The sequence below is a fragment of the Lissotriton vulgaris genome, chromosome 4_1 (assembly GCF_964263255.1).
Source record: "Lissotriton vulgaris chromosome 4_1, aLisVul1.2, whole genome shotgun sequence".
Taxonomy (NCBI): domain Eukaryota; kingdom Metazoa; phylum Chordata; class Amphibia; order Caudata; family Salamandridae; genus Lissotriton; species Lissotriton vulgaris.
This window is the reverse complement of record NC_141691.1, coordinates 2,012,089,776-2,012,116,621: the sequence shown is the minus strand read 5'-3', so window position 1 is coordinate 2,012,116,621 and position 26,846 is coordinate 2,012,089,776. Positions and strand designations below refer to the sequence as shown.

Sequence of the window (26,846 nt, the reverse complement as noted above, 5' to 3'; positions counted from 1 at the left end):
GTTTCCGAGGGCGGTGGGCCACCAGGTGTCGCTCCAGGCGTCGGGTTTTGGGCCCATGATGAGTACTTCTGTTTTGTTGGTGTTTAGTTGTAGGCAGCTGTTTTTCATCCATTTGGCGACGGCTTCCATGCCTTCTCGAAAGTTGCGTCTGGCGGTGTTGGGCTCGTTGGATAGGGAGAGGATGAGCTGGGTGTCGTCTGCGTATGACACGATGTTGAGTCCGTAGGTTCTGACTATGGGGGCAAGTGGAGCCATGTAGACGTTGAAGAGCGTCGGGCTGAGGGAGGAGCCCTGGGGGACTCCGCAGGTGGTAGATGTGGGATCTGAGAGGAAAGGGGGAAGTCTGACCCGTTGTGTCCTGCCGGAGAGGAAGGAGCAGATCCAGTTGAGGGCCTTGTCCTGGATTCCTGCGTCGTAGAGTCTGCGTATTAGGGTGCGGTGGGAGACTGTGTATAAGTAGAGCTACATTATTCCTGAGTATATAGAGAATGATTGTTACAAACAGTATCTTATAATCATATATATAGTTACAACATTCTCAAATGGTCCCTGAGTGTGGTGATATGGCCATGTGATTATTATAACATTCTGAACAAACTCCCCCCACCCCTATGAGTTACCCAACTGGGCCTCAAGAGTTGCTTCTTTGTACACGTGAATCCAGAGCACAATTTTCTGTTCTTGGGAATTATTGTCCGCACTGAGCACACTACAATGTAATGCATAGGAGTATTCTAGGATGCACCAGGCTCCATCCAAGCCCCTTCTATATAAGTGGCACAGTTCCCCATGCCAGTTGTCCATGTACATACACATACAATTGGCATGGCATGATTAACTGTCTGATAGTGCTGCAGGATAAATTGGTTATATTTCTATTTTGTTCGACCCATTCTCGGCCTTTGAAGGTCTCCATTAGTTTATCCCAGGACATAGCGATGGGTATCTTTCTTCGCCTTCGCCTTTCTTCTCTCCGAATCTCCCCACTTTCAGCCAAGCCCCAGTGATCTACTTCTTCCCTCCAGTTAGCGAGTGTTGGTGGCCTTGCTGCTTTGCACCATCTGGTTATCAGTCTTTTTGCAATGATAAGTTTTAATTCTGCGGTGTGCCTGTACTTTATATCCTCCCTTGGGGTGAGGGTAACGCCCCAGCAGGCAGCTCTTTGCTGTGTTCCATGTTTGTCCACCTCCCACCTCTTTCAGTATCTGCGCTACTTGTGTCCGCTTCTGCGTATAACTTTAGTGTGGAGTCTTCGAAAGTTCAGGGGAAATCCTGTGCTGAGCAGTAAAGGACCCCCTGGTGGACTTTACAAATCACTGTTGCAGGGATAGCGGGAGAGATGGAAGGTCGTCAGTGACTGGCTGTCTCTATATTTCTAACTTTACCAAATGTCATCGTTGAGCATATCACCTGCCATCTTGGTCTCAGTCTAGGATGCTGGGACTCAAGGCCACATTTCTTGGGATGTCAGCACCAGGTGCCCCATAAAAACCTTCAATGACTTCAATATCGAGGGTTTGGCTTGCAGATCTCTCCAGGACTTGGCTTTTCACTTGCTGAATGTATTCATTATTTCGATTAGTCAACTATTTGGCATTGCTGCTAGACTTAATCATCCAGGTTGAGGTTGACAAATATGCTCATATCTGATGTTTAGGAGTGACTCTGTTCAAGTGGCTTCCCACGTTCTGTAATCCACATTCTTCTTGGTCTTTTCTTCTTTCTGTCCCTTTCTTTCAGTAACCGGCTCTTTAGTTTTGTTAGTGGTATTTAGGATAGGTGCACTCTGCACTGTGCAACATACGGCTCTGTTGGTTGTCTTTTGATGCCAAAGAGGAGCTGGAGGGTGCTTTACTGAAAGCCGCTTATACTCCTCTATACCGCCTTGCCATTTTTATGTTTGTTCATGTTTTCTTTTGGGTTTTTCCACTCTGTGTTAACACAAATCACTCCTGGTTTATTTTAGGTTGGGAATTTGAGAAGCTGATGTTTGCACGTGGTCCCCGCCATTCATTTGTGTAGAGCTTTCCCTGGCCTTAGTTTGCTCTGCACACTACCATTCCTGGTTGGCCATGGGTAACTCCATCAGCAGACCCAGCTGCCTGGGGGACAAGAGCCGGAAGTCTGAGGAGTTCCTGAAGGATTGCTACCGCAAGAAGGACCTGATCATTGACTCTGGGATCCAAATTGGGAAAAACAATTCAGAACCAAAGAGTGCTCCACCCGATAAGTCGCCAAATCCAGTGGTGATCGAAAATGGGTGGAACACGACCCCCGGATCTGTAAAAAGCCAACAACCCTGCCCCCTTCCCAAACAGAACAACACTGAGCTGGAGCTCCAGAACGGGGCTGTGAACTGCGGCACCATCAAGCTGAAGCCGGACCCCGCAATTGCCATATTGACCCCAAAAAGAAGCTCCCTCCAGAGGCTTTCTGGGAGCAGTTGGTCTTGGAAGCCCTTTGCCACTAGGGAGGTGACCGAGGTGACGGAGGTTACGGAAACTGTTGTTACAGAAATTGTTGAAGTGACCGAATACCCATCCGGGGACAAGGGAGGCGAGCCCATCGTCACTCGGACTGTGAAGGTGCTGACTGAGTGCGCCGGGGAGCTCTCTGAGGTTAATATATTCTCTATGTACATGTCCTAGTGTGTTGAGTGGTGGTGGCTGTAGACCTTCTGGCGGCAGTGTGAGATGGTGCTCGATTGGGATGGTGGTAATGCAGGAAGATGCCAGTGGTTTTAGAAAGGAGGGAAGTGATGGTGGTATGGCGCAATTTCTAGTGATGTCATCTTCTCTGAACATTACGGCAAGTTGAAGCTGAAGAGCCAACACCCATTGTAAGTGATTATGATAATACCATCTTTCACAGTTTTTAAATAGTAGCATCCTCCTAGGTTCCTGAGGATGCTAATCTGAAAAACAAAGAGGACTTGAAAGTTGTATGTGTCTATTTTTTGTCAACCAATTTGTTACTCTGCTATCCGAGAGGCAGACGTACGCATTATATTGTTCAATGTTCTATCAGCTTGTACCTTGTGGTTGAATTGTAGGGGCTTGTTTTAAACTCCCAGAGACTTGGTGCCAGAGTCCTCTTCAGCAATGCATAGAGCTTTAGTATATCATCTACTGTTAACTTGAAAGAATTCCCCAGACAGAAAGGAAACAGATTGCTGAAAATGTTAGGCTCATCAGAGGCAGGTGGAATTAGTTTGCCCTTTGTTCCTATTCATGGTTCAAGACACAAAGGTAAGATGCTCGAGGTGCTGTTTTCAGTAGACTATAAGACTTGTCCTTTGTGACTTGCATTGCCCATACATCCACCACCGTATGGTGGGTTTTGTTAACTTCTGTTCTGTCCAAATCCAGTAGGCATCTACAGCACCGTAAATATTCCCATCTGTAACGTAGCAGAGATCCACTCAGAGTCAAAGGCTAGGATTGGCTGAAACTTCATTCGCTACAGAAGAGCGATTCTGTAACTCGCCTAGACCAGGGTGCTTCCCAGGTCTCCCTTTTAAATCTTAAATATCCTGGGATCCCTAATATGTGATCTTTTGTAATGATATCTAATGAAAGGCTTTGCATCTCTTGTCTTCTACAGATCCAGAAAAGCAGGGAGCAGCAGACAGAAGAGTATTGTCTGGACCAATGGAACCACTTCAACAAGAAGGTGAATACTCAAACCGCTTTAGATGATAACATCTGGAACGCTCTTGGCAGGGGCATAGAGTAGCCTGCTCTTGGCAGGTGCGCAGAGTGGTCCAATGTTGGCAGGTTGGAGGTGCGCACAGTGGCCCACTGTTGGCAGGCGGGAGGCATGCAGACTGGCACACTGTTGGTAGGCGCACAGATTGACAGGCACGTGGGCAGGTTCTAAATGGATTCACTCGTGAGGAGCGTAGAATGGCACACTCCGGGGTGGGACACAGAACGACATGTACGGTTGAGATGCATGGAATGGCTCTGTTGGGAGTGAGGCATAGAGTAACATGTATGACAGAAGGACATAGAATGCCACTCATGGATACACCATATAAGCACGGATTTCTACAATTCCATTGCACAGAAATCTTTACAGTTCTAAAATTTGACTGTGTTAGGGGACATTCACCTACGTGTGGATGACCCCAGCTGTGCCCAGGCTCCACAGTTGGTTTCGTCCCTGGTAGAGGCCTATCTGACGCAGCATGTGACGCCCTCCCGCCCCCTCACAAGGCAGGGCACACCTTAGATCTTTTGTTTTCTAACATCTCGTCCCTGATAACAGAGCCCCCAGTCCAATTGGTGTGGAGTGACCATTGTCTAATCCCTTTTTCATTTTGTTTAGATAAACCCAATCTGAACAGGGGTACCCACTGCTTTGTAAAAAGAAATTGGAAGAAACTAACCGTGGAATCCTTAGGGCCAGTTTTGCAGGCTAGCCAACCGCGTTATCTAATGATCCAAATGTGGATACACTTGCTCTAAATAAGTGGCTTTCCGCTGTGGTGGAATCCACTGCCAAAGCCAGAGTCACTAGATCGATGAGGCAATCCCCCTCTGCCCCTTGGTTTTCGGAGACTCTTGGGCTAAATAGAAGCAGGTGTAAACGCCTGGAACACCAGTGGAGAGTGGATTATAATGCTCTGTTGAAAGCAACACACAAGAAAGTGCTGAAAGATCTCCATGAAGAGATAAAAGAGGCTAGGAGGGACTATGTAGCAAGGTGTATAAATAATGCTGATAATTCTAGCAAAGAATTATTTAAAGTCGTGAACTTCTTTCTCAAACCAAGAGAATTAGAGATTGAAGTGCAACCTTCCCACTTGTTGTGCGAAAAAATCTTGGATTTCTTCAAGAGCAAAATTCGGAAGGTTTACAATTTGGTCTCGGTGGCAGTAGAGACGGGGAAAACTGAGGAGTGTGAGAGCAGTAGGGCAGAGCTCACCCTTATGGAATTCAGCTTCATCTCTCAGAAAGAAGCTTTGGCAGAAATCCAGAGATGCAAGTCAGGGTTGCCGGAGGACCCTTGCCCCCCGAAATTGTGGAAAGTTTTGGGTCACTCTATTACCCATGTGTTGACTCACATATGGAATAATTCCCTTACGTCTGGCATTTTCCCTGACATATGGAAACACACTACACTCCTCCCCCTCAGAAAAAACCCAAATGTGGATCCTGGGGAATTGAACAATTACCGACTGATTTCTTTGCTACCAGCCTCTGCAAAAACGCTGGAAAAATTGGTGCGGCGACAACTGGCCAACGTCATTGAGAGTCAGGGCATCCTACATGATGCCCAATCTGGATTTCGAGCCGGTTTTAGCACAGAGACAGTTTTATTAGAGGTGGCAGAGTCAGTGAGAATGTTGATGGATTCAGGGGCATCGGCGATCCTGCTGCCAACAACCCTGCCAACAAAGCGTTCTGCAGCGTTCGACACAGTAGACCACCCTATACTGGTTCAGAGACTCCAAGAGATTGGTATTGGGTGTATGGTTCTTGCATGGTTAAAGTCATTCCTAAACAATCGTACGCAGAAAGTTGATCTGCAGCCCTATCAGTCTGAACTGAAACATCTATGGTGTGGAGTACCTGAGGGATCGGTGTTGAGCCCGCTTCTTCTCAATATCTATCTGGCGCCGCTGTTCTCTCTTATAGCTAAGTGGGGCGTGAAGGCGACATCATATGCCGATGTTACCCAGTTGGTATTTTAATTTAAAGAACAGTTGGAGGACACTTTTAAGAGGTTCAAGGGCTGTCTGATGCACATTGCCCGTTGGATGAACAGCAATAAACTCAAACTTAATGCTGAGAAAACAGAAATGCTGTTCTTCGGCAATGGCTTGCCACCTGCAGCAAATCTTTGGTGGCCGTTGGATATGGGAGCACCCCCCGCCCCAGCAGCCACAGCAAAAAATCTGGGGTGAAATGTGAGTCAGACCTCTCCTTCTCTGCTAAAGTTATGCAGGTGACAGCTACCTACTTCAGTAAGCTGAGTAATCTGCGGAAATGTGTACATCTACTGCCTGAGGACTGCTGCTGAATCATAGTCCATGCCACTTTGAGACCCAGGTTGGACTATGCCAATGGCCTCTACCTCGGCTTGCCACAGTACCTAGTCCGGAGATTGCATTTGGTACAAAATGCGGCTGCGAGATTGATTAGACGTGCATCATTCCACCATCATATCTCTCCGCATATTAAAGAGCTCCATTGGCTTTGGGTGGCAAGAAGAATTGAGTTTAAGGCTTTAACCTTGGCATTTCGATCACACCATGGCAATTGCCCTAGCTACCTAAAACAACGGTTGTGTAGCTATAAGCAGAATCGTACATTGAGGTCCTACTCTCATACTCTGCTCTGTAACCCACTCTATTATAAAGCCAGGCTAGGTGGCAGATCTTTCCGGTCGGGCTGCCAAACTGTGTAACTCTGCCAAATGAGCTCCGCCACATGGAATCAGAGCCAATTTTCAGAAAAGCTGTGAAGACGTGGCTCTTTACTTTAGTATTAAATCATTTTTATTGAAGGATTGTCACACAAATGATTATACATTAACTGTCATAGATATTACATTCATTGGTATAACGAAAGCTGAAAATTTGAGGTATTAATGAGTCCAACCAAGCTAATGTGGATGTAAACTGGAGAAATACATAATGCATGCAATCCCATCAGAAGGAAGAGCAGAGAAGAAAAAGGAAAACAGAAAAAAGAAACCCATAACTAAACCCTCCCCACTACCTCCTAGCCTACCCTTCCCTCCCCGCCCCCCACCCACGGTTAGTGTCCACCACTTATTGTATCTTCGTCCATTCGTGCTAAACGAGTCCTCCACCCTCCATCTCCGAGAGACGCAACAATCTAAGATATCTGGGGCAGGTGACCTCACGGAATTCCGAAGATAGCAGGGACAAGAAGGGCTGCCACAGCACTGCATATTTGGCTCTCCCTCCCCAGCCGCCGTCAGGGAGAGCTTTTCCATGCCAAGCACCAGCCAGAGGCGATGTAGCCACCCATGCAATGTAGGGACAAGCGCCGTCCTCCAATGAGTGAGAACGTTTTGTATTGCTGAGCCCAACACGATCGCGATCAGACGACCTCTACTGGAGCGCAGCAGGTAGGTCAGGGAGTTCGGGAGCCCCAGGAGGACATATGATGGTAGACAGGGAATCTCTGTATCAAAGTGTGCATCCACCTCATCCAGAATCTGTTTCCAATATCCCTGGAGGTGTGTACAATCCCAAAGCAAATGCACCAATGTTCCCACCTGCCTGCAGCCCCGCCAACACAATGCATCCTTGGTGTGATCCATTTCGTGGAGACTTTCGGGGGTGTAATACCAATAAGCCACAATTTTTGTTAAGGTGTCTGTAAGCCCCATATGGTAAGTGGAGTGAAGTGCTCTATAATAAATACCCTCCTACTCCTTACGGCTACATGTCCTGCCCAATTCCCTCTCCCAGCAAGCCCTGCCAGCACTTTAACATACATGTATTTAGCTAGTACCATCTTGTATAGATCGGATATTAATTTCTTATCCGTCTTGCGCGTAATCAGCCGTATATCAGCCCCCGATCCCCCCTGCTCATTAAGAGCCCAAGGCAGGGTCGCGAGCAGGTAATCTAGATGAGCATATGTTTTATGCACATTTGAAAAATGAGAATATTCTCGCTCTTGGGGGTGGAAGCTGCGCCAAAGGTCCCTAAAACATAACTCGCTCAAACGAGCCAATCCCTCTTCGGATAGAGCTCCCGCTTCCGTGGTGCACTGACCGGACCTATCCAAGACATTGTCAAAAACCAAATTGAGGTCACCTCCTAGAACTATGTGGCGGTCTGGCGTAGATGTAGCTTCTGTAAGCACAGTGTAAAAAAACCTCTCCTGACCATCATTGGGTGCATAGACTGAGCCAATGGTGAACACAGTGGGGCCTAAAGAGAACCTATAGATTAACAACCTTCCCTTAATCTCCACCAATTTATGCAGGACTTTACCCTTGAATCTCTGGGACACAAGTATAGCCACCCCCGCTGTCTTAGTGGAGTTGGAAGAAAAAAACTGTAGGGGGAATTTCCGGGACCGGAGACGATGGCAGTCTTGTTGCAAGAGATGCGTCTCCTGTAGGAGGCAAATGTCAGCATGAGCTTGTTCTAGGCACACAACTCTGACCCCCACAGAGAGCAGAACCCTTATCTACTAACTAGGTAGACTCTCATTATGTTTGGCCATATCACGATGACCAAGGGACTGTGAAACCTTAGATCGTCCCATTAGGTTATCTTTGTGAAGCCTAAAAGAGAATTACAACCGCAACCTTCTGCAACATAACCCGTCAGAAGTGGAGAATTCGTGATATTTATATTTATACATGGCAATTGTGGCCTGATTGCATACAATACTTATGGTCTACAACACAACCATTTTTCCTTGGTCTCTTATGGTCAGGGGGACAACAAAAGATCGCATTTATTCAGAACAGAAACAGAAATATACTACTACCAGCAGCATTGTATAAGGCGACTACAGAAGCCCACGCTCCAATTAGGAAACGTGAAGTGATCCCTATAAAGGATCGTCAATAATTGATAAAGGTGATCATAATAAGGAGTTATCACCGAAACGCGTCGACGCAACCTAAAGCGTATAATTCAAGTCTCCAACACCATAATAGATACGCTGATTTGGTAGTGATACTACTCTGGTGATATTAGAGCGGAGAAAGAATATACAAACCTGTAAGCAACAAATGTATGTTGTAACTGTTCTGTCTGCTTGTTATTGTGCAGGTCGCAATTATATGTATTGTCTCAATTTTATCTTGTTTTAGTTCAGGGATTTAGTTTAGTTATCCCTATTGATTCATTTATTTGAATATATTAAAAAAAACAATTTTTAACTTTTCCATATTTTGTTGTATGTATTTGTTAAGTCATAAGGTACATTATTTTATACCTGTCTTTATCTGTGCCTTAAGGGAATCCTTTCTCTTACCTAGGTTGTTCTAGGCAGAGCAATACAGCCTTGCGCTTGACTGGGTTATTTAGACCCCTCACAGTAAGTGTGAGTATTTTCAGTTCTGAGACCGGCATCTAACCCACAGTGTATTGAGGCATCCATTTAAGCCTATTAACCAGGAAAGATCGGTGCGCCCCATGAATGTCAAGTCCCACAGGGTGCCGACCTCGGATGCTCCATACATACTTAAGCTCTTGGTGGACAAAGAACATTAAACTCTCTCCCACTCCCCCCTTCCCTCCCAAAACCCCCAAAAAGAGAAGAGAAATTGTCCAATATCCGTAGATGTTTGGTAATACAGCAATACAGGTAACTCGCTAACTTCTGATATACTCCCAACGGCCAGCGCCGAAAAAAAATGCAAACTATAGGCCATAGTATTGAAAAAATCAGCCAGGTTGGGTTGAAGCTAATTCTGATGCCGCTGTCTCCACAGCAGCCTGCTGGCCCTCTTCAATCACTGCCATAGGAGGCTTTCTCGCTCGACGCTGTCGTCTCTGCTGGCGCCACTGCGGTCTGGAATAGTCGCCGCTCATGGCGTGGTCGGTCGAATCCTCCTCGTCCGTCGGTGGGTCAATGCCCAGTAGCCGGCACGCTTCTGACAGGATTATAGCTGATAGACTTTATTGTCCCATTTGAACACCAGGCGGAACGGGTGGCCCCAGCTGTAAGAGATATTGCATTGTTGCAAGTGTCATAACTGGTTTGAAGGTCCTTCGTTTCTGGAAAGTGAAGGTGGACAAGTCCTGAAAGAGGTCTGGCGAGTGATCTCTGAAATTGAGAAGATGCATCAGGTGGGCCTTTTGAAGGATCTCCTCTTTAGTGTGATAGTCCTGTACGCATACTAAAATGTCCGGGGGTGAGGCAGAGCGCGGGGGACCCACCTGATGCGCCCTGTCCAGGCAGAGCTCCGCGTCCAGAGGGCGCCCCAGTATGTGATTGAAGAGCTCTCGAGCAAAACAGAACAGATCCTGTGTCTCCTAGTCAACTTCACTCCTTGGATCCTGACGTTATGGCGCCAGGAGCAATTTTCTAAATCCTCCAGGTGGGTCTGAAGATCCACTTGCTGGTCATGGATCCGTATTATTTCCTGCTGTAGTGCCTCCACTTCGGCATCCCTCCCCTCACTCTTCCCCTCGAGGTCTGCCACCCGTTCCCCAATGTCATCCACGTCTCGGCGGACTTCTTTGATTTTCTCCTTGAGTTCCCGTTTCAAGGTGTGAATATCATCTCGCAAAGTATTAAACAAGGATTCCAAGAAGGACTTAGTGATAGGCTCTGATCCGTCCTCTCGGCCGGAGGTGGAGGGGTTAACATTCGCCACCATGGGGTCGGCTTGCTGGCCCGCTGGTGTTTTAGCAAACAGTTCCTTAAGGGTCTTGTCCTTCCGTCCCCTGGAGGAGGACATTGCGCACACCAGACACCACCGGATTCTCGGATGGGACAGTATTCTCCCACTGAGGCCAGTTAAGTGATGAGACCCAGGAGTGTCAAATCGGCCTTCACCAACCCGTGGAGTCCAAGGGGTCCACTCTGTGCTTCTGGGACGTCAGGGGCCCCCCCACTCCTAGTGCTCACCCCACTGTCCAGCGCCTACTATCCAACTCATTGGCTCCTCAGAGCTACGCCAGTCACTTTGTCAACAGGCCATTCCTACTCAAACCCTTCTTGGGTCAGTCCTCGACAGAAGCGCTACTGGGCCCAATAGTCCAACACCAGGAAGGACACTTTCAGACACCTGCACAGTACAGCCTTTCACTCCCACAGTGGGCCTGCATGGGCCTCAGCTACTCTTGCCGCATCGCCATGCTCCCGGGCGTCCTGCCACACCCCGACACTCCCACCTCATTCCAGGCCGCGACACCACCAGCGTTCATCTGTTGGGGAGGGGAGGGACCACCCCCGCTGCAGGCCTAAAATCATCAAAGCTGCCGGACCCCAGACTCAAGATGGTGGTTGGGCTCCTACACCCCCCCCCAGAGACCTGACCCTGCGGGACCGACCGCTCCCCACCGCGTGGCTCGATCAAAGTCTCCCCCGCGGCTCCAGGCAAGGCCACCAAGGCTCCCCAAACTGGTCACAATGCCAGCCTACCTGACCAGCGGGCGCCCAGCTTCAGAAGTCTGCACTTCACGGAATCGCTGGCAATGTCCTGGTGGGTTCCCCTGGAGAGCCCCTCCTCCGCAGGCTTCCCGGCGCAATGTAGGCCCAAATCCTTCCGGGCCCCAGAGGCCCAGGCCACAGAATCGAGTCCAGTCAAGGGCTGGCACGCCTCGCTCAGTGCCCACTGCTATTCCTGATCCTGTCTCTCGGCCGAAGGTCAGGGGGGGGGAGGAAAACCAGAATCCACTGGCGGCCCACGATCTCCTCCGCGTAAGTCCAGGACCACGGCCAGTCCCGCTCACTAGGCCTCGCTCCGACGGAGCTCCGCAGCTACTTCACGGCACCTCAGGATCTCGTGGGCAGGCCTCCCCGACCCTGCCCGCTGTCGCTGGGGTCCACTGGGCCTCCGCTCTCTTTCCTCATCCCCCCAGCAGGGGGGTAGCTTCACCCGCCGGCGGGTCCACAGCAGCCCTCGGTTAGCCCCAACAACCAAGGCCTCGGGTAGATCTCAAGCGTCCTGGACCTCACCGGTTCTGTTCTGTCACGGACACTTCCCTCCACCACTCCTGTGTCCGGAGCTGCTCGCCTGATCCGCCTCGCAAGACCCGGCTCCCTCCAGGAACGTCGAGCTGTCAGCCAAGGGGCCTCCCCACGTCTTCCACGGTTCTCAGGCGGCACAGCCTGGTCTCCGAGGCCACGCCGCCGATCTCTTTCCGGGCCCCGTAAGCCCGATCTCCACTAGGTTTGCGGCAAATCCAGCCTCAGGTGCTGTCGGAGACTCCTCCGGACCCTCAACGCCGGCCGGCAAGGAGCTAAAAGAGGATCTAGGCCTGTGCTGTAGTAGGCCGTCGGCGGGAGCTCAGGAGCAGCACAACCGCTCACGCTGCCATCTTGGCCACGCCCCCTCGGCTCTTTACTTAAGTGTAGGATGATGCTCTGGGGCCTGTTTGGTTCTTCTCTGCATGCCTCCTACTGCTAGAGCGCCGGGACACCACTGTTAAGGTAGTTGTTCGTGCTTTATAAATGTCAGTATCATTATATTTATTGAAGGATGCAGAGTGCTTGAAAAAATCTGTTGTGCATTGATTTCCTCAAATATTCATTTGTGAAAGAAATCCTCAACTTCGGGTTCGAGGACAGAAAATGTGCCCATAATAGCAAGGGGCGACAAAAGCTTATACATCATAGCAGTGGGGGCACCATGCACATGGCTTTTTTTAAAAGTGTAAAGTGCACCTTGAAAGAGAAGTAACCATATGTGCAAGTGGTACTTCGGAGTAATGATGGAACGTACTAAGAAAAATCTATGGCAACGCTGATGGGCTTTTAAAGCAGGTGGTATGGTGTGCCTTTTAAGAAAGGCAGAAACAATGTGTTTTTCTCAGGTTCTCCACATTGGATCTTTCATAGATTCACATGCTTGAATCGTTCCTTGTCGTCAGGAATCTCCAATGCATTTAAAATTGCAATAATTAGTATTAAAATGGCTACGGGCCCAGCAAATATTTGTTTAGTGGTACATCCATCTCACTTGAAAGAATTTAAACTTCATCCAGTTAGTGTAAGTGCTAAGCTCTCTTCTCCCCCTACAGGCTACCACAGCTCAGATATCTACCACACTTCGTGTATCAGGGAGTCTCTGAGACAAGCTCTATGCTTTTCTATCGCAAACCTTATTTTACTGTTTTTTTAATTGCTAGTTCTTCGTCCTTGGTCTTCAGGTAGTCGTAGCTTCAGCTCACACCAACCAAGAGTTGTTTCTAGGCTCTTTGTATTTCAGCTGGCCTGTGAATATCGCCAAGTGTTACCGTGGCAGTGAACGAAAAGTGATCTCTCTTTACATCCTGCTCTGACTGTGGACAAAAGGTGTAGGCAGATGTAATGTAATGTATTACTTGTAAAGCGCACTGTTGCCAGCCGGCGTCCTGGCGCTGTATACCGCTGGGGAACTCGTCCTGGCTTTCCCTGTGGGATGGTCCCTCCTGGGAGTCCCCAAGGTGCAGCCAGGCATCCCCGGCGTTGATGGGGCCGTTGTGGAGATTAGGCAAGCTAATGCCCAGAGTTGGCGAGTGGGACCCCTGGTTAGAGTAGGCACCGAGGCGAGAATTATCGAGTCCGCTGACCTTGGTCCACGACCCTGCCGCGTCGGGAATTGAACCCTGGTCCCGGGCCAAATTCTGCTTCTGGGTCTGCTGCCTCTAACCAGTGAGCCACACCACTCCACAGATAATTGCACACTCAGTGATTCTATTTTCATTATGCGTCCCACAGACCACTTCACTGTGACTTCTGCAAGACATTCCTTTCCAAATTCTTTGTAGGACAAGGAGAGGAGGCTGTGCTTATCTTCATGAAAAGAAAATGCCTCCCTCCAAAGGGGATCCCCTCTGAGGATGATTCTGTGTAATGTGCTCCTCCAAATCCTTCTATCAAGGAACCCAAAAAACCTCAATTATGTGGGGTTCCTTCAGCTAGAGATCAGAACTGAGGTGCCTGCATCCACCTCTAGGAATGCAATAACCAAGTCTTTGTAGAGAAGATGTTGAAAAGGCGTGTAATCCTCTTGCATACAAAAGGACCTGAAAATCAAACTCCACCGACAACATCTCAATATTCCCACGTAACTGTTGCTAGCGGGGGCCATACTGCTGGCAAGGACCATGTGGGCATGGATGAAGTTGCCAGTTGCATACAAGGTTACAAAGCTGGGGAGTTCAACCTTCCAATGTTATCAGTGGAATGCCTTTCTCAAAGAGAAAGATGATGGAATCTGCCCCAAACCTTGATCCAATTTAGAAGGCAGAGGTAAAAACTCATGATTTCACCTGTCAAAGAACCGGCAACAGGAAAAGACGTACCTGGCCCGTTTCACCAGTGTTTTTAACCAGCGACAGTAAACTGGACTCCATCATAACCAGGGCTACTGTATTTATGCGATTTTTGTGGCTGTAAACTTTTCTGCATAAATCAGGATTTCCCACGTTCGCCAAATAATCCATTATCTACTGCAGAGTTTACCCCAAAAATAGTTTTTAGCTTAAACGGGTCAAAAGTTATAAAAAATACAGCGTAACCTGTTGCCAACTAGTGAAAGGCCCTTGGCAAAGGTTGACTGGACATCTTTCCATTGTTTTTTTCTGTATTTGGGTGTTAAACTGGTACTAATGAGGTGAACTCTTTGCTCAGAGTTAAAGCAAAAAAATGACAAAATAATGGACTAATTCTGTAATACAATAATAAAGTATGCCGCATAACGTTGCACAGTTGCCTTTTCTTGCAGAATAATTTAGTTAACCCTGCCACATAATTTGATCTTCCTCTGCCGCATAATTCCTATAACAGAAGCTGTGCAGGGGCTTTCAAAGTACCCTTTCAGTCCTAGCTCCTCGCCCCTGGACTGGGGTGGCAGGCATATTGATTACTTGGGCTGGAGAAACTCCATGGTGGCAACATCCCTAAAAGCCGCAAATGCATTGGCCATCTTCAGCCGATACGTACGCGGGATGAGGCACGACATCTCCTCATTGATAAACTTGATTCCTGAAGATAGAAAGTAGGAAGCTAAATCCATCATCAAGGAAGTGATCCCCAGTGCTGGATTTCAGCAGCTAAAGGCACACAAAGGTGCTGCCACTCTCATGAGGCGATGTTAACTCAGGTCTACTTCTTTCTACTCGGAGGTACGCCAAGCTCTTTGGGAACCTTACACTACACACAGAGATGCTTCTTTCATGTCCTCTCTTGTTACAGACATTCACAGGCCATAACCATTCCGCCACACACCTGACCCAGTCCCCCCAGCCCCTTACAACCTCGATGGAGGCCATAGAGGAATAATCTATTTTTTCGCTCCCAAATGGACAAAGATTACCAATGAAGCTGGGCATTCCATATATTGTATTCTGGGTGGCCCGTCCCAGAATTCCAGCATGTACCCAGCTGCCTGCCCAGTGAGGGACACATTCTGTAGTCTGCCTCCTTGTACAACAATGTGAAACAAGAGGGAAGCGCCAATTCTGACATTACTCCTTCAACAAGAATCTTTTGATTTTGTGGTCACGGAAGGTAATTGGCGTTGTTATGATTTATTTTGACTAATATTTTAAATTTATTTCTTTTAATCTATTTGAGATACTGCCATAAACATTAAAGCATCAAAGAAATATGACATGCACATTCAATTAAATTTTGTAGCTCAAAAGAAATTCTAAGAAATATCATGCACCATTTCAGCACAAATTTTAAAATACCTTTTCCACACAAAATAAAAATGTAACAACAACATAAGCAATAAAGATACATAGATATGCCCCATTTCAAACGTTTAACAGAATCAACAAGCATCAAGTAACTGAACCAAATTTGTGGGCTCACTTTTAAAGCATATACACTAGGAGTTTGACATTAACACTTTGCTTTTTAGCTTAACAGGAGGGACCCAGCCAAAAAGTCTTTCAAAGTCAACAAAAGGGTTCCCTGAATGCCAAAATAATTTTTTTAAAAAGGACTCCCTGGTGATTGAATGATTTTCGACGCATTTCAAACCTTGATAAATTTGAGGGTTCTCGTCAGGTCATCGAACTGTAGCGCACTGTAACAACAAAGAATGGAGAGAGCCAATATAGTCATTTTATCCAATTCTTAGCACCCTTCTGAATAGGGCTTCATGGCTCTACTCAGCCTGTCTACTTACTTGTTTCGTATTTCTCGTAAGCCGTCACAGTTGGCTCTTAGAAGGGAATTGGGAGGACCTTGTAGGTAATAGTACATGTAAACATAATAATTAAGGAGGATCAATATGGGTGGGACTTGTAATGAGTGAAAAACAGATGGTTTTTTATGTTATTTCAAAATACTCTACATTTCACCCACTTATTAAAAGCAGCAACAGCTTGTTAAAAGCAGCAGCAGCTTGTATTGTAACCTTGGCAATCCAAATTGAAACTGAGCTGACTGTGGTTGTATCCCTTATTCTGAGACAGGGGCTGTGCCTGTAGAAGAACTGTGAGTGGCATGAGTCCATTCTACACCAAGTAGTCCTTACATGAAAATTTAATGATGACACAATACAAAGCTTGCGTGGTGAACTAGAGCGTTAACAACAACCTGCTGACTTTTGATATCATGATTGCAGGTAGTGCAGCTTCTCAGTAGTAGTCAGGCGACGCGGACGTCATTGTGTAAAGAAACATTGTAGCTCAATTGTTGTAAGGAAAGCATTGTAACTTAATTATTTTGGGTTGTGTGTTAGTATGTGGTGAAGGCCAGTCTCAATAAATATTCACCTTGTTTCAGGTGGCCCAGCGGGCGATCGGCATGCCAGAGGCCACGTGGCCTGCGGAAGACATACAGGAAACACTCGAGGGTCTGCTAAGCTGGCTGTCCGATATGGAGGAGCTAGTAGCCAATCAGAAACCACCGTCTTCAGAAATGAAAGTGGTGAAGGCCCAGCTCCAGGAGCAGAAGGTGAGTAGTAACTTCTGCATAATGAGTGTAACCCCGGACTTGTGTGTCGACAAAGTGTTGACCACGAGTGGAAAGCGATGTAAGGTGGCGCGAGCGCTATATAAAATAAATGCATATGATATTTATTGCTTGCGTTACAATTGGAAAGCACTGTTGAATAAAGAGTAAAATGACTTGCTTTGCTGGGTAAGTAGCACATTGGTGCCACAAGGATGGCCCAGAATTAGCATTTACATATTTAATGCATTCATTGTATTTTTGGAGGATCTCACAGCCTTTGGGCCCGTGCAGAGTGCAGGATATGGAGGTTTGACAACATAAGGTTTAGAATATAGCAAACCCATGGCAAGGTGATTGTGTGATCCAGGCTGTCTCCTTTCTGGACAAACTGAGGTCTTAGGTCTGTGAGCCATTTCACAAACTTTGAAATTAAGGGTCAGAGGCAGAGGCCTCCATTGACATGAATGGATCTCCTTTGTCATGAATTGATTTAATAGCAAAACTTGTTTTGCATGCCATGTCTGGAAAAAGTTTGTTCTGGCCCGCCATTCAAAGGTATCTGATTTCGTTTGTGCTGGTTCATCAGCTTAGATAGTTGGCGGCACAACGCGCAAGGCTGTTTTCTTGACAGAGCTTTCAACTCAACTGTCTGCTTGGCTGGTACCCTACTAAGGCACCACAGTGCTCAATTCAAGCCCACCAACATAGTTCTGCACTCTCTAAAAATTGGCCATATTATTTAGGAAAAACGCCCTTGAAAGTTCCATTAAAGTACACAACATGAAGAGGAGAACCTCCAAGACCAGCAGAGAACAGGATTCCACGGAGGGAGCCAGCCAAGACATTGCAATACAGAGATTCAGAGATTAGCGGAAGTAGATAGGCTAATGGCCGACAGATTCTTTTGACTTTGTAACTACAAAGATCATCCCCCCCGACCCTAATGGGGCCTGAGAATAGCCACATTATAAGACCAGCCTGGAAATTCTAGTGCAGCTGTCCTCTTGCATGAATGTATGCATGAAAAAAGAATCAGTGGATACAAAATAGCCAGATATAGTTCTTTTCACAACCATAAAGTACCAAAGGGATCTGACTGGTCCTGATGAAGGCCATATGACCCGCATGGGCAGAAATAATCAGAAGCAACATGTAAAACTATAGACACAGGAGCACTAAGGCACTGAAAGTGTTCCAAAATGTTCTTAACACTGCAATAAAAACACACACACACACAGATAGGGTATCCCTAGAGGCAATTTTAACTTTGTGTGTGTGTATAGCCCCTGAGTAAAATAAACATCTAAACAGTTCCCTGAGAAGTTTGTCTTGCCGGATGAATTTTCATTCCAGACAAGGACTCCATGATGAAGCATCCCACAATGATGATGTGTGTGACAGCTGTTTTACATAACATGACCCTCTCTGCCATGGAATAAAGGCACACGTGATAGCAAATAAATCAAGAACTGGGATAACCACTGGCAGTGATAAATATCAGGGATTTCTTTCTCTTGGTTGGTTGCTTCTGTTGGTGGTACAACAGGTACAGAGTTAAGGACCATGCCAGAAAAAATAGAATGAGTTCACAGTTGAAGGTATTAACAACAATAGAGTGTGCGAGTGTCCCACCAAAATCTGCTACTCTAATACTAGAGAATTGAGACAGCTACTTACTCTGTGGCCATTTCTGGACATTAGGAGACAGCCCATGGCCTGCGATCTATACTCTTGAGTCATCAGAAGTTCAAATATGTTGCTGCTTGTCCTCACTGTTTATGTGATAGCGGAAGTATGTGTGCGGGTAGTTTGTTGTAAGCATTGAAAAGGATCTAGGTCAGCTCAGACATTTGGGACATAAAGACGACACGGGAGAACTTACTTAGGAGAAGCTCAGTTGAACTCCTGTAGGTAGTGAGAAAGGGACTGGACAAAGTCAAGGCAGCTCCACCTATTACATGAACCATATCAAGGTGTCCATTAGGAGTACTGTGGTCTACTAAATCAATTGCTACAGAGAAATCAAGGTGGCTTCCTCACAGGCTTGGCACTGGTCCCTCGGCCTAAAGCAGATCTTACTTGATATACCTGGAGACATTTGTATCCATGAATATAGGGGGAAAGTCAGACTAAAATCAATTGAAGTGAAGCTTTTGTCCTCCGATACAAAGTTCAAGTTCAGGAATTTGTATAGCGCACTACTCACCCAGAGGGTCTCAAGGCGCTTGGGGGAGGGTGTGCATTATTTATCGAATAGCCAGGTTTTAAGTTGCTTTCTGAAGGAAATGTGGTTCTGTGTAAGGCGGAGGTGAGTGGGGAGAGAATGCCAGGTTTTGGCCGCTAAGTAGGAGAAGGATCTTCCTCCCATGGTGGTTCTGTGGATGCGCGGAATTGCGGCGAGGGCTTGATTGGAGGATCGTAGTTGGCGGGTGGGTGTGTAGAAGGACAGTCGTGTGTAGACATTCGGGTCCTAGGTTGTAGAGGGCCTTGTGTGCGTGGGTGAGGAGACGGAACGTTATTCTCTTGTTGACAAAGCTGAAACAGTGTGGATACTAACATTTAAACAAAGAATAAAAGGTCTTCGATCAGATGACAGTTTGCTATATTTTATGAATCTGCATTTAATATAGTTTAGTGGCGGGTTAATGGGGTGTGCTTGAGATACTAAGGAACCTCAACAGAAGGAAAGCGGTTGCTGCTGAGCATCAGTATGAGCATAATGACTGTGGTACGGCCTTGATTGACGATGGTGGACTAAAAAAGTTTGGCAGCTGTTGTTGAGTGTTTTAGCTACTTGACTAACCTAACAGTGGAGTCTACAAACAGGAACCTGTTTTGGAGATGCTGACTTGGAGACTAGCTATTTTATCTGTGAAGTGTCATGTTTCTTAAAAAAAGGTTTGAGACAGTGGCACAGAGGAGTGAGTGGAAATAGTAGCTGCCGTTATCTAATGGAGGTGGAAAATATTGAAGAAACTACACATTCCACAGCCTGTGACTAGAAATGGAAAGTATTTGCACAAAGCATAACTTGTTTGTATACACAGTCGTGTTTTGCATACCAGCCACTTGTTGGGAGGATCAAACTGTTTACAACATCATTTGAAAGCTATAACCCTGCACTGATTAGAAGGTACAAGTAAGAGCTTATTCCTAGCCAGTTGAAATTTATATTTACTGAGGGATCAACTTATTGGGAGAATCTTTGGTGCTTCTTTTACTTAGGCAGACATAGCAGCCTCTGAGAAATCATGGAACAAAACTTTCACCTGAAGTTTGTTGATGTTTCTAGGCAATAACATTCCACTCACTGATGCTGGTAATGTTATGTTGTATTGTGTGAATTTGTAAAGCATGCTATCACCTGTGAGAGTATCTTGGTGCTGAGCTGGAGTGTGCATCAATTATCTCAAATTAAACTCGGACAAAACTGAGATAATTATACCTAACAACAGAATAGAACAGTGGACACCGGCACACTGGCCAGCTGCACTAGGAACCCAACCCATCCCAAAAAATTCAGTCAAAAGTCTTGGCATTAAGATAAATGCTAATCTATCCAAACAGGAACAGATTGACCTGGTCATGTCCTCGTGTGTTTTTCCCTTGAGGACCTTTAAGAAAATTAGGACGTTTTTCTCCAGGGAGGCAAGCATAGCTATCATTCTTGCCTTGAAAATGTCCAGGCTGGACTATGCCAACGCCATCTATCTAGGGCTCCCCGCCAATCAAACTCACGGGTTACAGCTGATCCAAAATCAAGTGGCTAGGCAAGTTTTTCAGCAACCTAGACACTTCCATACCAAGCCTCTAATGAAGCAACAATATTGGCTTCCTGTGATTTCGCGGTCGATGTTTAAAACCTGATGCATGGATTTTAACGCACTTCACGAGACGGGCCCCAAATTCATATCCACTAAGATTTCAAGATACTTCCCCAAACTGAATCCAATATCTGCCACTATGAATATGCTGACCGTTCCTAGATTCAAGCGAAATCGAATGGGTGGCTCTCGCTTTTCCGTACATTGCCCCGCACTTTGGAATTCCTTGCCAATAGAAATCAGATTAACACCAGAATTTGCCAGTTTTAGGAAAAAACTGAAAACATGGTTTCTCACTCTAGCCTACTGTTGGAGCCTGTAAGACAGCTCTCCCTCTCCTCTCAGCGGCAAGAGACCGTTGGTATACGTGCGCCTATTAAATTCCCTAAACATCAAGCTTTGCAGAGGGCAGGGTGGTTAATTTAATTGCCAGGTCTTCAGCTTCTTGCAGATCTCAAGAAGAGAGGACAAGGCTCTGACGTGAAGTGGGAGTCGTTCTAGAAGCGATGTAAGTGAAGGCTCACCCTCCGCATCTAGTTGTGTGTATGTGTGTGTGCATAGAAAGTGTATGAGTAGGAGTCCTGTTGAGGTGTCTGGTTGGTTGGTGAAAGAAGACACCGCTGTTTAGGTAGGTGGGGCCTACGTTTTGTATTACTGTGAACGTGAGTGAGGAGTTCAAACAGAGTGCTTCTGTGTATAGGAAGTGGAGCTCCCTGAGGTGTGGTGTGATGTAAGTTCTGCGTGAATAGGTTGAAGCTGAATCCGGCTTCCAAGTTCTAGAGGGTTTCTAGTCTCCTTGGGAGGTGCTAGGTGATACTGGCGTAGAGGGTGTTCCGGTAGTCCAACTTGCTGGCAACAAGTGCTTAGGTGACGGTTTTTCTAGAGTTGCTTGGGAGTCATTTGGAGTTCTTACTCCATATCTTCAGGGTGTGGAAGCAGGATGCAGTAATGGCATTGATTTTTAGGGTCATGTCCAGTTTGCTGTCAATGATGATACCGAGGTTCCTGGCATGGGTGCCAGACTTTGGGGTAGGTCCACGTTCAGCGAGCCACCAGTTGAAGTCCCATGATGAGTTGTTCTTGCTGAAGATCACTACTTAAAAAAAAAAAATAATAATAATAATTATTGAGTTTTATCATAGTACAAAACAGGTCCAGGAGGATAAGGCTGCCATATTTCCTCTGTCTAGGATCATACTGATGTCATCTGTGGAGGGGATAAGAACTGTTTCTGTACTGTGATTGGGCCTGATGCCGAACAGTGGCTTTGAGGAGCTGGTAGCTGCTGAGGTGTTTGGTGACGTGCCGGTTCATGTGCTCCTCTAAGATCTTGCCTGGATTTTATAGGTGGGAGATGGGTCTGTAGTTGGAGAGTATGGCCAGGTCAGCAGATAGCTTCTTAAGTAGGGGATACATGGTTGCCTGTCTCCAGGTGTTTTGAGAAAGTGGTCAATGAAAGCGTTGAGGATGGGTGTTAGTTCTTCGCTGATCAGTCGGAGTCCTTGGTGAAGGCGGGGTGGGGGTAGAAGTCAGATGGAGCGCCCGAGTGGATGGACTTCATGGTGGTTTCATAGTGGTGACAGTGGGCCAAATGGTCCGGGTTCATTTTTTAGCCTCAATGGGAAGTAGGAATTGCAAAGGTGATGGGGTCCAGTTCAGGGTTGAAGTTACCTTGTACAGAGATGAATTTGTTACAGAAGAATTCTGCATTTTTGTTGGTGTCTTGAAGTTGCTGGAGGTGACTAAGGCATAGTGAAATCTTTGATGATGGAAACATTTCCTGGCTGCTATTCATGTTAGCGTCAATTCTGTCTGGGAGAGTTATGTGCTTTGTGTTCCAGTTCTGCTGGTGGTAGCGTCTCAGGGTGGATTTGAAGATGTTTTTATTTGCAGTATTTTGGTCTGGTATCCACTTGCGCTCCAGTTACTTTTTGTCAGCTTGAGTTCCTTTGTTTACCAACTGGCATGGGGTTGGACTCTTGCTACTAAGTTGGCTTTGAGGGAAGCCAGGGTGTCAGAGCATGCTGTTAGCCAGCTATTGACATTCTTGATGGTCTTCTGCAAGCTGCTGGTGTGTTCAGGCTGGTGTGCAGTGAGGGTGGAAGCCCAGTCCTCTTCTGTGATGTTTTTCCGGCTGTGGCGGGCAGGTCCAGGGGTGGTAGATTTGTAGTGGACATTCTGAAACTGACAATGGCATGGTTTGTACAGGTCATTTGTGATGGCTTGTCGACTGTGCTGTTGCCGAGGGAGGTGAAGATGGGTGGGGTCTAGTAATATGCTGTGTAAAGCTGAGGTTTTCTAGGAGGGCTGTAGAGGTTGGATTGGTGTGGTCTTCTAATCTAGACGAAAGGTGAGGCCATACTGGCTGTAGTGGGCATTGGTGTGTTGCTGGGAGGCTAGAGGGGTGGGGGCCGGTTCTGCAGCGGTGGGGCCGATTTTGTTATTGGGTGCCTGATTTGCAGGTGTGTTGTAATATCTTCCCCCAGTAACAAAAGCAGCAGTGTTTCACATGTGCCGCCCCTCCTGGAGCCGGGCTGACAAAATTGTCAGGGATGTTTTGTGTTCCCAGTCCAGCTCTGATGAAAGTTCAGGTCCCCGAGCAGAGTGAAGGTGCTGGAGTCAATGATAAGGGGTGCGATGAATTCCATGAGATCATTGGCAAAGTTGGTGTGGGCACCTGTTGGTCTATAGATGAAGGTTTTGCACAGGAAGAAGTTGTCTGTGATGCGTTACATACATGTTAGATGTTCATGTAACTGGTGGGGGTGTCCGTGGAGGTGGTGCAGCTGATAGTCTCTTTGAATATGATGGAGATTCTGCATTTGGGCTTGTGTTGACAGTCTTGCCTGGCAGTCTTGTAGCCGGTGGAGATGGCAATAGTGATGTCTGGTACTGAGGTAGGGTTCTGCCACATCTCCATAAGGAAAAGCAGGTCCAGAGCATGGTCTGTGCAACAGGTCCCATACCTCTGTGACGTGTTTTGTGTTCGAGCCGGTGTGGAGTCGAATACATGTTTGTTTGTTTGTTTGTTTATTTATTTATTAAAGGTTTTATATAGCGCTGGCTGGACCCAAGAGTATCAGAGCACTTTACAGAATTAGGTAAACATCGAGAGCATATCACACTGGGAAACAATTGCTAAAATAAAGTAAGGGCAGTCAAGCTTTCAGAGCGAAAAGAAGTTCAATAGCATGTAGCAGGTTGAAGAGTAGATCAGGACAACTAAGAATTATATAGTAAGTCTCAGGTTGGAAAAAGGTGAAAGATTTTAGGAAAAATTGAGGAAGGGAGGGAAGAGGTGAATATAGATAGAGGGGAGCCTATAGGAGTAGTGAATAGAGGGGGTGTAAATTAACAGAGAGGTCCGTATAATTAAGAACCCCAATATTTGTTGAGAAGAAGCAGCTTGAGATTTTTTTAAAGAAGGGGTAGGATGGATTACAGCGTAGATCTTTGGGAAGAGTATTCCAGATAGAAGGGGCGTTGCCAGAGAATGAGCACAATTGAGTTGTTTTCTTTTTTAGCTGAGGAGGGATAAGGAGCGTTGGTGCTTCTCAATGTTCTAGTACACCCAGCTTTTTGGAGTTTGTCTGAGAGGTAGGAGGGGGTGTTTTGGTGAAGGGCTTTGTGTGTGATGCAGGCAATCTTGTAGGTGGATCTGCCTTCAATTGGAAGCAGTTTGAGGTTTTTGAGGACAGGAGAGATGTGATAGTATCGCTTACAGTCAGAGATATGCCTGACAGCCAGGTTGAGAATGGATTTAATAGGGGCTAGGTGAATTTTAGGGGTGCCAGAAAGGGTGGCATTGCCATAATTATTCTGGAAAGGGCCAGTGATTGTACAACAGATTTAAAGTAATCAGCTGAAATGAAGGGTTTAATTTTTTTAAGGTGATGAAGAATGAAGTGTGGCGTGCTCTATAGGTGGTGGTTCGACTGTGTGAGTGGGTGGGATGCTGGGTGATGTTGGTGCAAGAATGGTTGGGATGGGTGTGGGAGAGCGCTAGAGCACTTGCAAGAGGTGCAGGTGAAAGCTCCCTCCGTGTGTGTCGTGCAGCAGCTTAGCGATAGTCAGGGTATAGAACGCGGAGGAGAGTACTCTTTAGAGGATGACCCCAGGTGCAAATTTATTTTTGATGGTGGAATGGACCAGAGAAAAAGTTAACACTCGTATATGCTCTGTTGTAGTAGCTCTGATGCAATCATTGGTAGACAAATCTTCCAGTAGTATAAATCCAAGGTAATCTGTGTTTTACAATGCACATTGTGTATATAAGTTTCAAAGGATTACCCACCCATATATTGCAATAAAAAGCATCAGTAGGAAAGGATGCTATGCGTTTTTTCTAAGAGTTTAAACAGTAGCACATGTGATGCATGTGAAGATAGGGTCCATGATACATTTCTTGAGTTGAGGCACTTTACAAAACTTCTGATCCAGGGCAATTGCAGCAATCCACATATGATTGCCGCCCTAGGGTTGTGGTTTGATATCTAGAAGTGGTAATGCTGCATGTGAAAATTGGTAATAGCACAACTGAACATTTTAGGGGGCACTCAAGAGGGTCTTGCCTGTTCATATTCCATCTCAGAAACCTCAGAAAGGGTGGCAGGGATTTGGCTTCTGTTAAAGTCTAGAAGTGAAGGTTGAATAGTTTTTTTGTTTAACATATAGACCTATCCTGCTTGGTCAACTTCTTACTTATGACCATGGCTGTCTCAGTCCTGTCTCAGTCACCCCTTCCCATCCCCCAAACCTCTCCTGCACCTAGCGCTTTCTACTATTTCTCATTTTAAGATTGTTTTTCTTGTAATGCACAATGCGGCAGCCTGTTCAGAACTTTCCATGGCATATTGGTTCAGGGCTAGTGTGATACACAGGAACAGAAAAGCTTACCAGCACTACATCTTTAGCCATCAAAAGATCTGGAGATAACTCTGCCTCAGTGGGAACCCCGAAGCTTGTCCGACCTAGTTAGGATTGATCATGACCAGACTGACCTCTTTGAGGGAAACCTGGGGTGAGCTTTTAGCGCATTGAAGGCATCCATTGACTCTTGACCGATGCTTCCGCTTTCAGTGGCAGGTAGAATAGCCCTCCTGAAAATGGTGTCTCACACACGCCTCCTACACTTTTTTAGTACACTTCTTGTATGGATCCCAGACACATTTTTTAAGGAATTAGATTAATAGATCACTGTCTTTCTTTGGGGAACAGGGCACAGGTGGTTGGCGGTTGCGAAGAAGCAATGCCCCATAATAGCGCGTGAGTTGGCGGTCCCCGATTTCGAGACGTATTACATTGAAGCCAAATTGCAATGGCTGGTCCAGGGACCGGCACAGAGACTGAACCCAGATCGGTTCCCGGGCCCCTTTGTGCCACCCCTGCTTAACATCTCGCAGTAAGAAGATCGTCTATAAATGACTCACGAGAATTCAGAGTGCTGGCTAAATGTTGGAGCAGAGGGTTACAGACTATATGTGCTAGGACTCCTTACTCATCTACATTGCCTTTAGAAATGTTGAGGTCACTTCCGCATGTCGGCAATTGGGGGGGGGGGCGTGACCTCTGGATTGAGGCTGGTTAGACGAAAGTGGGGGGTCTTTATAGAACTGCTCCTGTTCAAGGAATTCCGCGCAGAGTTTGACTTACCCCGGGGTCACTTCCTACTGCACAGAGCACTCACGTCAGCACTATGCAAACACTGGCATAAGGGAACTACTGAACCTCCGCTATGACAGAGGTGTCAATATACGGCTCCTTCTGCAGGCACCGTTAAGACAGTCTCTTGCTTATATTGAACGCTGCGCGCAGATCAACAACAGCCATTAGAAAAGCTGCGATCTCAGGGGGAAGATGCGCTGGGTATCCCTATTGCAGCAAAAGACTGGGACAACATTTAGACAGAACGCCCATGGTGTCTAGGATTGCACATTTTAAGCTCCTCAACTACGGTCCTCCATTGGTCCTATCTGAGCCCCCAACGCATAAGTAGATATTTCCAGATAACTGACGCGGCATGTCCTAGATGCGGGGCAGGTGGGGCACACAACCATGACATGTATTGGAAATGCACCTTGCTGCACACATGCTAGCAAGAGGTGTCACACACGATCGAGAAGATTGAGAGGGAGGGCCAACATACCCTGGGGTATTGCTTGCTGGGATGGTTTCCCCACCATCTAAGACTAAGGTTACAAGTAAGTTCCAAGACTTAGCGTTTATCCTTGCCAAACGTGAGATCGCGAGGAATTGGAAGACACGAGTGCACATGTGGAGAAGAGCAATAATAACGGGCAGGATGTAAGGGGAGGATACTCCTGAGAGAAGCCAGAAGAGGGATAGGAAATATTGATATAGCCTGAGCCTGGGGAACCATGGTAGATAGCTAATCCAACCCGGAATCTGACACAGCTAGGAAGTCGCCTGGGGGGTCACCATGATTATCTCC

General features: G+C 46.7%; 1 protein-coding gene across 2 annotated transcripts in view; it reads left to right on the top strand.

The window, feature by feature from the left end:
* Window positions 1-26,846, top strand: part of LOC147724873 (microtubule-actin cross-linking factor 1, isoforms 6/7-like) — a 540,420-nt gene that overhangs the window by 219,743 nt on the left and 293,831 nt on the right. Inside the window, exons 2-4 of one of the 2 annotated variants that reach the window (XM_086966402.1) lie at window positions 1,967-2,618; window positions 3,604-3,672; window positions 16,401-16,571. In XM_086966402.1, the coding sequence (XP_086822528.1) occupies window positions 2,073-2,618; window positions 3,604-3,672; window positions 16,401-16,571 (786 nt within the window). In that variant the 5' untranslated portion in view covers window positions 1,967-2,072. The remainder of the gene's footprint in view (window positions 1-1,966; window positions 2,619-3,603; window positions 3,673-16,400; window positions 16,572-26,846) is intronic. The other variant, XM_086966403.1, reaches the window with a different exon arrangement.